Source organism: Chanos chanos, chromosome 9, assembly GCF_902362185.1.
Source record: "Chanos chanos chromosome 9, fChaCha1.1, whole genome shotgun sequence".
NCBI lineage: Eukaryota > Metazoa > Chordata > Actinopteri > Gonorynchiformes > Chanidae > Chanos > Chanos chanos.
Genome location: NC_044503.1, coordinates 5,088,708 through 5,102,327, shown reverse-complemented (window position 1 = coordinate 5,102,327; position 13,620 = coordinate 5,088,708). Strand labels below are relative to the sequence as shown.

At 43.9% G+C, this 13,620-nt stretch overlaps 1 protein-coding gene across 1 annotated transcript in view; it reads left to right on the top strand.

Moving 5' to 3' along the window:
• The first annotated feature begins 1,121 nt into the window (after positions 1 to 1,121).
• org (oogenesis-related gene) overlaps positions 1,122 to 13,620 on the top strand; it is a 26,024-nt gene continuing 13,525 nt past the window's right edge. Inside the window, exons 1-5 of the mRNA XM_030784307.1 lie at positions 1,122 to 1,178; positions 2,258 to 2,338; positions 2,689 to 2,917; positions 3,195 to 3,355; positions 3,659 to 3,763. Coding sequence (XP_030640167.1) covers positions 1,122 to 1,178; positions 2,258 to 2,338; positions 2,689 to 2,917; positions 3,195 to 3,355; positions 3,659 to 3,763 — 633 coding nt within the window. The remainder of the gene's footprint in view (positions 1,179 to 2,257; positions 2,339 to 2,688; positions 2,918 to 3,194; positions 3,356 to 3,658; positions 3,764 to 13,620) is intronic.

Here is a 13,620-nt window from a genome sequence, read left to right as displayed (position 1 = left end):
AAACAGCGTAGCAGTTCTAGTTTGTTACATCTAACTTCTTACATTAGTTTCAATGTTGCATCCTTTTGGCCAGTGAAATGTTTTCGCAGGACTCCCCACAAGCTGCGTTTGGGTTTATTTAAGGTTGCCTGACTGTGCGTTGTTGGGCCAGAGTTCTGTGGTTGCTGCTTCTTCACCTCGCCGTCCTTAAGGAGACGTCGCATGGACGAAGTCTTTTCAGCGGTTTTGGCAGTGACGAGGATGGGTTGGTTCTTCTTCAACTCCACCTTTGCTGGTCTCTGAGAAGCGCTGTCCTCCTCTCTGTTCCAACGTCGGTGTCCCATTTGGAAAAACAGAGCTTCCTCGTCGGCTCTCTGAGGACTCTGACTTAAAGTTACAAAGCCATAGGGCGTGGTGACTTTGGGCAAGTGAGGCAAGGAAAGAGCGGCTCGACTGGCGGGGTCAGAACAATGTTGGACTTCCATGAGTGGACACGGAAACGAACTCTTCCGCTGAAGGGGCGCGCGCTTGACATTGGCGGGATCTGAGATGCTCCTGTGAGCTTTGCGCCCGAGCGCCGGCGGCGAAACGAAGCCCGACGACGAAGATGAAACAGACGAGGAGACAGAGGAGGATATTGGCAGGGGATATAACTCTGTCACGTCCTCCATGCTGCCAAAACCTTCTTCTTCCTCCGCTTGGCTGTCTTTATCGTTGGCTTGACACCTGGAGCCATCCTCAATGGCCAGCTTTGGAATGGTGAACTGTGGGATGCTGTCCGGAGTCACCACGATGCTGCGTATGCTTTCCCTGCTGGTGCGGCTCTCAGAACTAACTGAGCTCCCGAGAGAGCGCGCGCTTGCAGTAGCCCACATGAGCGCCCGAACACCAGCCGAGCTGTGTCTGCGGGCTGTTGGGAATCCCGGCATCTCGGATTCGCTGCTGTATGAGCTACTGTACGAACTGCTGCTACTACAGTATCCAGCGCTGATGGTGCGCGTCACGGCAATGCTCCTACTCATTTTGGGTGTTTGTCGGTACCTTCACCCTGAAAGTGATGATCAGTCGAGGGCTGAACAACTGGAGGAGAGAGATAGCGGTATGCCTTTTATAGGCTTAGCCATGCTGGCCTCCCTCACACGATGACCCTGGATGTGCGTAAATGTGACGAGAGATCTACCGGCGGAAACCCACTCCAAGTGTGGCTATCCCCGCGATCACTGACGAACATGCTACGTCGGTGAGATTTTGCTCGCGTGGTCCAGAGTGATCTGTTGATACAAATCAACCTACTCACATTTATTTATGCAAAACAGGAAGACGATTTTATTTTGTAAGAGCATTAGACTATTGTGCAGATGTATGGATGATAAAGCAAGAATAAAAACCAAAAAAATACAACCATCAAGAGCAGTCTGAAAAACTACTCATGAATTTCCATAAGGCCAGTGAGGACAATTAGAATGACAATGGCAACAAGTGGAGAGCATGCTTAGAAGCAGCTGGATAATGGTGAACCAAAGGTCAAAACTGCGTTCCTTTCAGAAATGTTACTTTTAAACGGTTTATCTTAGGTCTCATAGTTCCAAATGTTGAAGATAAAAAATATTTTTGTTAATTCTTCAGTGATTTTTTCATATTTTGACCCTACATAGTCTATTGTGTAGGCGTTTGAAGTTGACCATATCACTAATGCTGTAGGCTATATTCTTGTGGTACTGCCGAAAAAGCGGCATTGCTATAGGCTTCCATAGTCTTATAATTACGTTACTTTGGTCACCTGATTAATTAGTGGAGCGAAGCTGTGATTGCACAAGGTGCCATAAACCGTTCTGATTGGTTGAGCGACATCAGCTCCATAATACTTGTAAACCCCATTTAGAGGGTGTACTTTTTGAGGTCGGTAGGTATCTTCGTGCGACAAAATGAGCCACCAATGTAGCCTCGACGTTGAGCCGGAGGGCACAAAGGGTCTTGGGGCGAGTTTTCGTGCTTTTTCAACATCTAGTTTTACCAGTGGTGTTTGCACTGGCTATTAAACTACATTTAGCGTTAACTGTTTGCCATTGTAGATATATAGGTCATCATGATGTTAAGTGGCACTTCAAAGTTTTCTTTTAGCTAGCAAAGCTAGCACTACGAGGAAAATGTTGCGCTAGCCAGGTGACTTTCCTAACTAATGGAGAGAGAAACTGTTCAAACAGTTACCACAAAACTAACTCAACCACTTTGTTGTAGAGGATTTAACAAAGTAAGCATTCGTTTTCTACTCTTGCAGGATAGGGCTGTAGCGAAGAGAGACGGTATCTTTTCATCTGTTCTCTGTCGAATCTCACAGCTTTGGCCTGTCAGATTTACGGTGAGTGCGGCTTTATTAAAGCCTGGGTAAACCGTCAGAAAGACAGTTCTGACAAAGCTATGAGGTTATTCCGCATTTTATTTATATCGGTTGATTGGCTGTAAATCCGTGTGTGCGTCATTTTTTTGTTCGTGTTTGTCGTTAACTATATGCTGTGAGAATCGTATCGGTCATGTTAGCTCGCCACCGACACCAGTTGCCTCTCAAAACCAGTGGTGCTGGATTCCCTGTGGCATTAACCCGTTTTCAGGATCACCCCATAACTTGCCCCCAACATGGCCAATGTAATTTAAACCGGCCGTTAAAGAGGTTTTGAAGTCTGTCTGATCGATACTTCACGTTTAATGTAGATGCGTGCTCTTCGTGGCTTCTGGTGGCTGCTTGGCTGGTCGTCTCCAGAGAAGGCCCTCCCAGATCCCGCTAAAACGGAGGGAGATTCGCCTCCTGCCCGACAGTGTAGAGCGGGTAGGAAACGTTTGCGTTGGGCCACACGCTTGCTGTTGACCCTCTTACCCCGACGAATGCAGAGCGCGTTGGGTTACCCTGTCTGCACCACAATTGGGTGTCAAGTGTCCCCAGGCAAGTCCTGTTTACTCTTTCTAAAACGTAATCTCTCGATTTTAACCGAATAAGCACTGTTTTACAGTATCAGTCAGTTAAAGAAAATGAATCCAAATTCAAATCTAGAACTTAACAGCTGGACCTTTTTTTAGGACCAGGTTTGACTCTGGCTTTAACATATTCAATTATTCTGGCAGTAACACTTTTTTTTTTTTTTTTGGTCAGAGTACTGGCATTTTCTCACATCTTTAAAGAAAGATGACAAGAACCTGTCTCCTCTTTAATCCGTTGACAGATGTGAGCTGCTCCCCTACCAAACCGTGTGGAAAAGGTAGCAAAAGGAAACAGGATGACATTGACGAGGAGGATGAGGAGCCACAGGAGCAGCAGTCGTGGGTAGAGGCGCTCAATCAGGAGCTTGCCGACGAAGACCAAACCGCAGATCCTGACTATGAGGTTTGTGGTCCTACCCAAAATGGATGTGTACTCTGAAAGTGACATTTGTGACTTGGAAGAATACATGACTCCCCCCCTCCCCGACAAATGTCTGCAAGAATGTTATGTACTTTATTGCTGAATGATTTTTTTTATTTTTTTTTTAAAGTTAATTTTCAATTTGTTTGCTGTGCTTTGTTAGAGGAACTGGGAGAGACTCTATACCTTTCTCCCTCCATTTTGCCTCCCACCAGGAATGCCTTTGCTCTTGCTTTACCAAAAGTTTAATTTTAATCCACTTTTCATCTTAAACTTTTCATGCAGCCCACTACCATTGAGACCGACAGTGAAGAGTACCGGACACACAATGACACTGAAAGTGACCTTGAAATCGATAAGGGCGTGGCCGTGATCAAAGATGTAGAGACGGTAAAAAAAAAAACATTTTTAAATACAAAGACTTTTTTTTTTTTTTTTTTTTTTTTTAAATCTCCTTTCTACTTGTTCTGTCAAGCTCATTGTGTGACCCCCCCCCCCCCCCCCCCCCCCCCCCCCTCCTCTGTGAATCTGGTCTGTAGGGTGCTCCTCAGGAGGCATAGTGATGGTGGATTTTGTGGCACACTGGGTATGAAATTTCTCTCTCCCTGTCCGTCTCCGCTGCACGCGACGGCCCGTGTATAATGAACGTGCGTGTGTTTTTACAGGATTTGTGTCCTCTGCATGCTCCCAGAGTTCTGTCCCATATATCCAGAGTTACCTTTTTTTGTATGTCCTATTCAATTTAATATGTGAACTGTCAACGTTTTGTGAAATAAAGTGTTCATATTTAAAGGCTGCCTTGTGTCAGTGTGGCTAAATTGTTATTCCACAATTTCCCCAGCAGGGGGCATAAGACTACCTGTTCTGAGAGTCTAGAAGACAATCTGATTAAGACACCCTCTGCTAGCAGATCGTGTCACGAGGGCCCCCCCCCCCCCCCCCCAAGTTGTGTATATTGAATTCAGCTTGTGCTTTCAAACTACAGGTCTGCTGAATGTATGTCGTACAATCAATATGTTTCAAATATCCGACTGAGCCAGGCTGTGTGCCCTCAACACACAGTTTCCCATCTCCAGTTTTGAACAATCATAATTGGTAATCTTTTGATGTTATGGCTGGTCTTGGTACTGATGTGATGTAATATTTGCCACTTATTAACGCTAGCAGCCCTAGTGAATAAGCATTGTGCATCCCACAAACATCAATAGACTGATTTGCTGTGTTGTCCTCTGTCTCAGATATGTGGAGAGCTGGGGGGGGGGGGGGGGGGTTTGAATCATGTTCTAGTTGCTGCCTACTTAATAAACACTTTACTCCTATTCAAAACCAGCTGCCATAGAATGGACATGTGTCCTTAGACCTTTCATTGTTCCTGTGAATGCATCCATCTAGGGTTGATTGAGTGGCTGAATGTATGCATGTTAAAATAGATGAAGTATGAAAAAAAAAAAGAAAGGAGAAATTGTGTTTTCTACCAAAACAAGCTCCTCTGAATGACTCAGTCAAGCCCACAAGCACTTGTGTTGGAGACGAGAGGCTGGTTGGTAAGAGGACTGTGTGTGTGTGTGTGTGTGTCGGCGCTAGTAGCGTTCAGCACTGAGGTCAACAATAGCCAGGGGCCGGTCCACCCACGCCGGGGCCCATCTGCATGTGCCTCGGGCCGGGAAGAGGGGCTCTGTACCTGCAGGTAGGCGGATGTGGAGAGCCCTTGGAGCGTCTCGGATCCTCCTGGCGCTTGTTTTTTTTTTTTTTTTTCCGCTTAACGTTCGAACGAGAACGTCCGATCTGACCTGTTTGCTTAAGAGAGATGTAAATGGGAAGAACATGATAGAAGAAAATTAGTCACAAGATCATAGAGTAAAAAAAAAAAAAAAATCTCGTGTGAATTAAGAATACATCGACAGACCGGTTTTTGCTTTAGGTTCATTTGCAAAACTATTCATGCTCGCTGCAGGGGTCTTCGCTTATGGGGCTTGGCATCACAATCACATTTGACTTTGCGAGAAGCGTTTGGAGAGAGGACACAGTAGTCGAATTGAACAAGGTTGATTCTCTTTGAAGTAAAGTGAGGAAAGGAAAAGGTGAATGCGGACGGTGGGAGAAGAGGAGAGTAAATCCTTCCGCGATGCGTGGATCCGAGATCCGCCGGGATTTCTTGGCTGTCTGGCTTTTTGAAGAGAAGAAGCTTCAGCCCTTAGAGAGAGAGGGAGAGCTCTGTGATTTTAAGAAGGCTCAAAATAGCATGGCAGTACACCAGAAGCTCCCTCTCTCTCTCTCTCGCTCTCGCTCTCTCTCTCTCTTTCATGTTGAAGTGGCTTTGAAAGACATATAGCAGAAAGTAAACACACAGCTGCTCCTGCTTCATGTGGGAGTGTAGTGTATGCAACTGCAGCAGCTGCATCTGATGAGGAGGTCGTGTGAGCGAAAATGACTTAAATGCCCTTTTTCCCCACTTAATACCATACACGGTGAGAGGAGATATATCGTATTGATTGGTGCACAGATGGGAATTCAGTGGGGTTTTTTTCTGGGTGAAACTTGTTAAAATAAAAAATAAGACAACGAAAAAATCTACCGCCCAACTTAAGTTAATCCCTTTAACCCCCTAGCAATAATCAACACTAAAGAACAGTCAGATCTTGCGGACAGTTTATCAATAGTAATGTGTTTTAGAGTGTGGTGCCTCATTGCTACACTAATCACATCTCTCTCCCTCTCTCTCTCTCTCTCTCTCGTCCTCACTGTGACCTGAGGTTGCAGGAGCAGGAGGGAGGTACACATCCCCTCTGTCACTTGGCAGGGAGACCTGCTTCTCTCAGCATTTTCGGACACGGGTACATTGTCACCTTGTATGAGCGACGGCAGGTGCCCCTCGCATTGTCTTACTCACACGTTATCTTTCGCTACATAAGAGCATGTCATTACAGCACGATTCAATCCAACACTGCTTGTCATTTCTCCTCTTTGAAGAAAAAGACTCGAACAAGCAGATACTCGATTTACAAACTCTCTATGTGTAGTCACGGATCATCTATGAACTACTGAACCTAAGTCGGAACTATATTTGTACCAATGTTTGTAGATATTGTGTTGCTCTTTGAGCCACGGAGTAGAAGAGCGATGATGTCACGGAGCAGCTGTCCCAGTAACGGTGAAAGTTATCCGAATTCCGTGTACATCTGGAGTTGTCTTCCAGAATGATCTCTAAGTGTTGTTGACCGTAGGAATTTGGAGATTTTTTAGCTGGTAAATGCTATTCTGATTCCGCTTCAGTGATTTGGCTGTAGGCCTAGAGAAATGGAGTGGTTATCTTAAATTTAACAGGGCTAGCACAAACCCTGGCAATCTGACAGCAGCGTTGATGCATTAGTAATGCATTTGTGCCTGGTGGAAGGCAGCGTTGCTTTGATACACTCAGAGGTAATTAATGTATGTCAGCACCGCGGAGAACGGATTCCAATCCGACTGCAAATTGTTCAGTCGATAGGGTCGTGTTGTGTTAGAGAAGGCGCTGTGCAGGGGCCTATAGGGTAGAAAGGAAGAGACATTAATTAAGGAAAAAAAAAAGTCTTGCAGCACTATAATATAATACACTAAAAGACTAGACACACTGTCATCGTCAGGCAGCTCTACACCCACAATGACATTCAGATGATGTCGCAAGCGCTATATTAGAATTATTGCTCTTATTTTTTTGAAGTGTGAAGTGTGTTTGTAATGTGACATTTAGCGGCAGTCTTTACTAAAACAGACTGACGTAGTATTTCATAGCATCAAATTCTGATGTAAAATTAAGTATTTCAATGGAAAAATGAATAAATACAGGAATGAGTCAGTATTCAAATTGCAATTCTGTGTCCCACCTTATTACAGCTCAGAGTTGCATAATGATGAGTGTTATTATCTCCATTGGCAAACATGAAACTGCTCTTGTCTACGTGAATAGACTCCAGATCACAGTCTAATGTAAAAGACTGGCTATGGTCTAATATGCCATAAGGAAATAAAGAGGAAATTTGTCTGACTTCAATGTCAATGGTGATTTTATTATCATTATTATCAGCCTGTAGATAAACAACAACAACAACAACAAGAAAAAAACAACAAGAAGACATTTTTGTTAAGATTAGGTATTTTACACTCGCTGTTTTGATCAATAGTTAATTCTTTTCCTGTCATTGATCCCAGACACCCCCGAGCAAGTCAGAGCCAGTGCTTCAATCCATCATCTTCAGGATGCACCAATCAAAGCAGCACAGATCTGTCACTTCAAACGACTTTTCTCCGCAGCCGAACGCGGGCCAGGGAGAAACAGATGGAGCCGAGATGGAGCTAGGATTGGCGATGGAGCCTTTTGGAGTGAAACATTTGTTAGTTTCCCTCCTCTCCTTCAATGTTCTGTGCTTGACCTTGAGATGTCCTTGACGTCACGCCTGATTCAAAGGCCTTGCCAGCCTGAGGAGAGACGAACACGGCCTTGTCACAAGGGGAGCCTGTCACTTGTAACTTTGCCGCAGAAGCGTGGTTTCAGGCAGGGTAGTTCCAGGGAAACCTTACTGTCAAAACAGCGTCTCGGGGGACGTGTTCTCTTATATAACCTCTTCATATAATGACAGGTTCAGGGCTTTCTAGATGGATGAATAAGTGACCTTAATAGAGGCTCTATTATTTATTTATTTATTTTTTTGTAATGTGTGTTGTAGGTGTCAGTTGGGCTGATGCAGGCAACGTCACGGCTCACCACCGTTGGAACTTTGACAGCTTACTGTTGCCATGGCATCATAAAATGGCCAGAAACCAAGGAGTTTCCTTATTATAATATAATGCAGGTTTCCACGTTATATTCTATCATCTAAACCTAATACTTTCTGACATGAATACCTTTATGTTTTTATGATGACGAATGCCACAGGATGTTTATTATTTTTTCCCATGGTTATGCTGCCCTGGTACATATTTTCACGGGTAAAAATAAAAAATGGTGTTGCTTCTTTTGATACGATGCTTTGCTGCCCTGTTCAGTGTCCGCTTGTCTCTGTTTTCCTAAGGTATACCGAGAGTACTTCATCCACCCTGCTGGTCCAAACCAGCCACCCTCAAAAGCGAGAGAGAGAGAGAGAGAGAGAGAGAGAGACTATTATTTATCCTCATCTCAACAGCCTTTATTCAAAATCCTCCCTCTCTCCCCCTCTGCTTCAATTACCATAGCACATTCCAGGTACATTTATCAAACCGTGCCCCCCCCCCCCCGTCAGCTTTCACTCTCTTTCTCTGCCACAGCTAGTGGATGAGAACCGCTGGGGTTGAGAGATAGCTACACACTCTGTATTTCTTTGTGAAAAAACTTTTTTTTTTCTTTTCTATCACAAAAAAAAAAAACCCCACCTCATTCTACGGTTGCTCCATCCGTATTTATCTGACCCTCTGTGCTCGAGAGGGAACAGAAGCTCCCAGAACGTCTCGAACACAACCGACGAATTTATTAATTTTGGAGTGTCTTACACATACAGTAATTATGAGTGGCCGTATGTCCCTTGTGAGCGTGAGCCGAGTATCCTATTTATGATTTAGCACGTTTGCTGTTTTGCAGAGATGTGAGAGACTAAAAGATGCTCCTCTCTCTGTGGGTGGGAGTCCAACTGTGAAGGACCCCGGTGAAACATTAAGACCAGTCTGCTGGTGGATCGTGTTTAAAAACACTTACCACACAGCGCTAATGTTTTGGATGCGCCTGCTGCAGAAGGAAATTTCCATGGAAAAATGAAACTGTTTTCTGTTTTAGAATGTGCATATAGATAAAGGTCTATGCGTAGAACATACATAGAGAAGCAATACACTGTCAAAAGCAACTCTTTATTTAATTTAATCGGTGGATATGTCTTCTTATATCTGAAACATTTTTTTTTTCTTTTCAACCATTTCCTGTCTTGTCATATCTTTTGAAGTTACTGCTGTATATGAATGATTTATCTCTCTGACTCCGAAGTTGTGGCTTTTGTTAAGCTCTAATATCCTTGTTTAAGACACAGAGAGGCACGCCATAAAAAGGACCATGGCGAAAGAATCATTAAACGTTTGAATCCGACGCCTTTGAGCTGAACTCTTGTTAAATGTGTGTGAAATGCCAGTGTGAGATGCCGAGTGTGTGATACAGTGCTGTTCGGTGCTTTTAAAGCCACCCACAGAATTCTACTTTCTCTTCTTCAATCTGCATATTGTGTGGGAGGTTATTGTGTGTCCTCAGTAATCCACGTGAATAGTCACATTATATTCACTGCTGCCCTGCACACACACTCACGCACACACACACACACACACACACACACACAGACACACACACACACACTGAAGGGGAATAGGAACTTGAATCAAAGGTTGCAGAGTAACATCTTTAATCAAAGCTTGGAAACTTCTGCAATATTCATGAGAAAAGCCGTATTAATGTTCTCGGTCTCTTCCTCTGATGCAGAATTTATGTGGTGTGCTGACTACAGCTTGCTTTTAACCCTCATACTTAAAAAAAAAAAAAAGAAAAAAAGAAAATCATTGTACATGCAAACAGAAGCTTGCACATGGACACACTCATGCACATACTCACAAAGATTAGAGTTTTTTTTTTTTTTTTAAATGTGTTCTAGTGTCGTCTCAGTGTTCATCATCTCGTATAACTGGATGTGTCTCTATGGTTACCTCAGGATTCCAAATGCTGCATTAGTGTTCTACTGCATTAGTAGAATCTACTTCATTTGTGTTCCACTGCAGTTCATGTCGTGTGTCACGTCATATTTCAGCATTAACAAAGAGAATGATCAACCTACCAGTCAGAGTATACCCCGTCAGTGAGACTAACACACACGTGCGCGCACACACACACACACACACACAAATATTGAAAAACTGTCATACAATGAAATGATGTTTATTCTAATCACCAGTGTTGCCATCCTGCTGAAAAGGCTGACTAACAATCTAAGTGAGTCCATGCACTGGCGCTGAAATTGTCCAGACTACAGGAACGCATTTTTATTGAACGGAGAATGGATCAATTCCCCAGTTTCACGTTGCCACAGCTCCTTCACACGGCTGTTAATAATCGCGTCTTTCAGCGTTCAGACAGGCCCGTTATCTGTTCCCGCCAACAGCAGATTGGGTTTTGCCATGTCATATTCTCTCTCTCTCTCTCTCATGTGCATGTGGTATCAAACATTAGGCTTTCGTGCGAGCAGGTTATGAGATGTCTATTGCCTTAGGCTAACGCTTTCGTCACGGTGTAGTTGTTTAGAGGACAATGCTGTCACGCTGCTGTCCACAGATATCGTTTCGTTCTTAATAAGCTTGTAGCATTCTGGGGATGGGGCCCTGCTTTTTCAACTATTGTTCTCTCTCAGATTCCATTCTTCATTCCACCTCAATTCTCCATTCTACTGAGCCGCTGGCCAGATCTGACACGTTCCAATAAGTAAACATCGCAAGATGGCCAGATGAAGATGGTATCACACAGAACAATGTAGCTGGAGATTGCTTTGCTGCACTCCCCCTCTCTCTCTCTCTTTTCTCTCTCTCTCTCTCTCTCTGTCTCTCACCTTCTCTCTCTCCCTGCTATCTCATTTACCTTCCTGTTGAGCAGCTGTGACCGAGAGTAATCTTTTCTGACTCAGATCCTCTCTGACATTTTCTGTCTCATTTTTATATCGTTTCTTTTGTTTTGTTTGTGGAACATTTGCTGTCTTATATGTGACACCATACCAGAGTGTCTCTCATCTGAATATCTCATAGTCTCGTGTATCTGCCGTTGGGCTACTTTTTTTTTTTCTTTGTATTCTCAATTCCTTTTTTTTTTTTTGTAGAATGTCCTTTTTTTAAACTCCACTTATGTGGCTTATCTTTTTCCGTCTCAAGAGACTTCATTGACTCATGACACCTCTAAATTGGGGTCCATGACCACAATATCCCATCCCCATTTTCTGGACGTCTTCTCCAGAGCTCAATGTCTTCTATCCCCATTCTCTCTCTCTCTCTCTCTCTCTCTTTAATGAAGCTCTTACCAGACTGCTCTCTGACCCTGTTTGTTCCCCTCAGTCTCATCCTTCCTCCTTCTGAAAGGAGGTGAGGGTGGGGATTCTCTGAACTCCAGGGAAGGAGAACTAACTAGCTTGACAGCAACAGTGACTCACCAAGTAAACACGGAGGGCAGAAATGGTGGCTTTTGATTATTGGGCAGACGTTTGCTTTTGTGCACACGTATCCTTATTCACTCTGTCCTCAGATGGCATTCAAGCTTTGGACTTACAGCGACTCTGAAAATACAGAGCCATGTGTCTTCATTTGACCCAAGCTGATGGATCACTCCCTGGCCGCATAGTTTGTGATTAAGTGCTGTGGCTGCTTGTTAGAGACCCTGGAAACTTATCACAGCCTTACACATACTGCGTTATTGTATCTGATTTCTTTGTCTTTTAGCATAGTGTTGACAGGGAATACACAAACGGTCTTAAAAATCTTTTGTCTCGGCCAAGTGAACATCAAGCATAATTATATCTGACAAATTGGAAAAGAATTACAGTTGTGGATTGCACCAGCAGGTGCGGAGTTTCTACCACGCTAAAGCAGTGTAATGTCGAGGTAAAAATTCTGGTGGCGGCGTTAGGATTGTTTGGGTGCTAGCCAACAGCTCAGCATTTTTTGGCAGATCGTACAGTGCTGCCCCCCTTCTTTCTTGTTTCGCTCATTACAATCTGTGTGGCATGCCGGCCAAACTACTAGCCACAACACAAAGACAGACCATGCTCATGGCAGGGGGAATTCCCTACACAGCTGTTGAACTGCTCCTGCTGTATCCACAGGGTCTGCGCTTGCTCATTCCCCAGGTGGTGGAAATTAATGAGATTTTAATGTTTTGAGAACGTGCGCACGTGTCTGCACGCGCGCACAACCGGGTGCTTGCTAGTCGCACTTCTGGGATCGTATTATCTCAGAGTCGTTGCTAATACAAATTAAAAATATTTCGTTGTAACACGCATTCATTTCACAAATCCATTCCTGTTGTTGCAGGCATACTCTGTTAACATTTCGTCTTTTTTTTCCTCCATCATTTCCGACTAATTAATCAATTCCAACGAACCGAGGACAAAAAAGAGAAAAAAGCGCCTTGTTTGCATAAAGGCATCAGAATACAACGCATTAGGCAAGCTTTTGTGCTTTTGTCAAAGCAGGCGTGGCCTGTCGGGGGTCGAATAGGATACATGATGTTCGGTAGGCTTGGCCTAAATGGAGTTTAATTCATGTTGACTGGATCGTGCTGAATTGTCAGCCGGCACAAACACTGCAGCGCATATGGGCTGCCTAATGAACCGCTGTTAGTGGATACACGGACTGCTGTTGTATGAAAATCATGCTGAGCGTCAGGGCTGCTTTGTGTCGTAATGCGGAGTTTTTGGGGGGCCGCTCTAGGCTAGCATAATTATATTGTCCTTCAGACATCTTTCTGTTACTTCCGGCCAATTATTTTGTCATTCAGTGGATGCGAACAGTGAGAGGTGACTAATTTTAGAATTCAGTGACGACCTGTGTGATTACGCGTCCCTCTGAAATAACACTATAGTTTTTATATTAGAATTTCAATAACGTGAGCTTTGAAATAGGTTTTTAAGCTAAGTTCCGGATCCTGTCTCGAACACAGGCTCTGAATACGAGAGTGATTATATTTCTCCACCCTGCCTCATCCTTTAGCTTCTCAAAACCTTTAATTAATTTGGGCTTTTAATTGTCTCATTTAATGAGGGCCATGACTTCGAAATCTTTAAGTACCTTTTAGCTGCTGAGCGACCAGTACTGTATTTCTAAATCTTGTCAGGCATTCAGAGTGACTACACCCACTGACGAATGCATATTCCCCTGCGAATCAGTATAAAATCATCTCTTCTGACCATCGCTATCTGCCTTGATCCATGAATAGATCCGTTACAGCGCAGAGCGCGAGGTTTCCAGCTATTTCTGGCAGGCGATGCCAGCTAAAGATGGATCAAATGCTGACCCTCCGTACAAATACCGTAAAGATTATGACCCGGTCAATTTAAATGTCTCTGCTGTCCGCGTGGACTTGCATTGCGTTGTAAATGGCTTTGTACGGTTGTATCCGAGAAGGAAAAAAAAAAAATCTGAATTTACTGGGCTTTATTTAGGATGCAGTGAGGGAAGAATGTTGTGTTTTCATAGCAGCAGGCAAAGTCAACCCCAGTGTGTTCTTC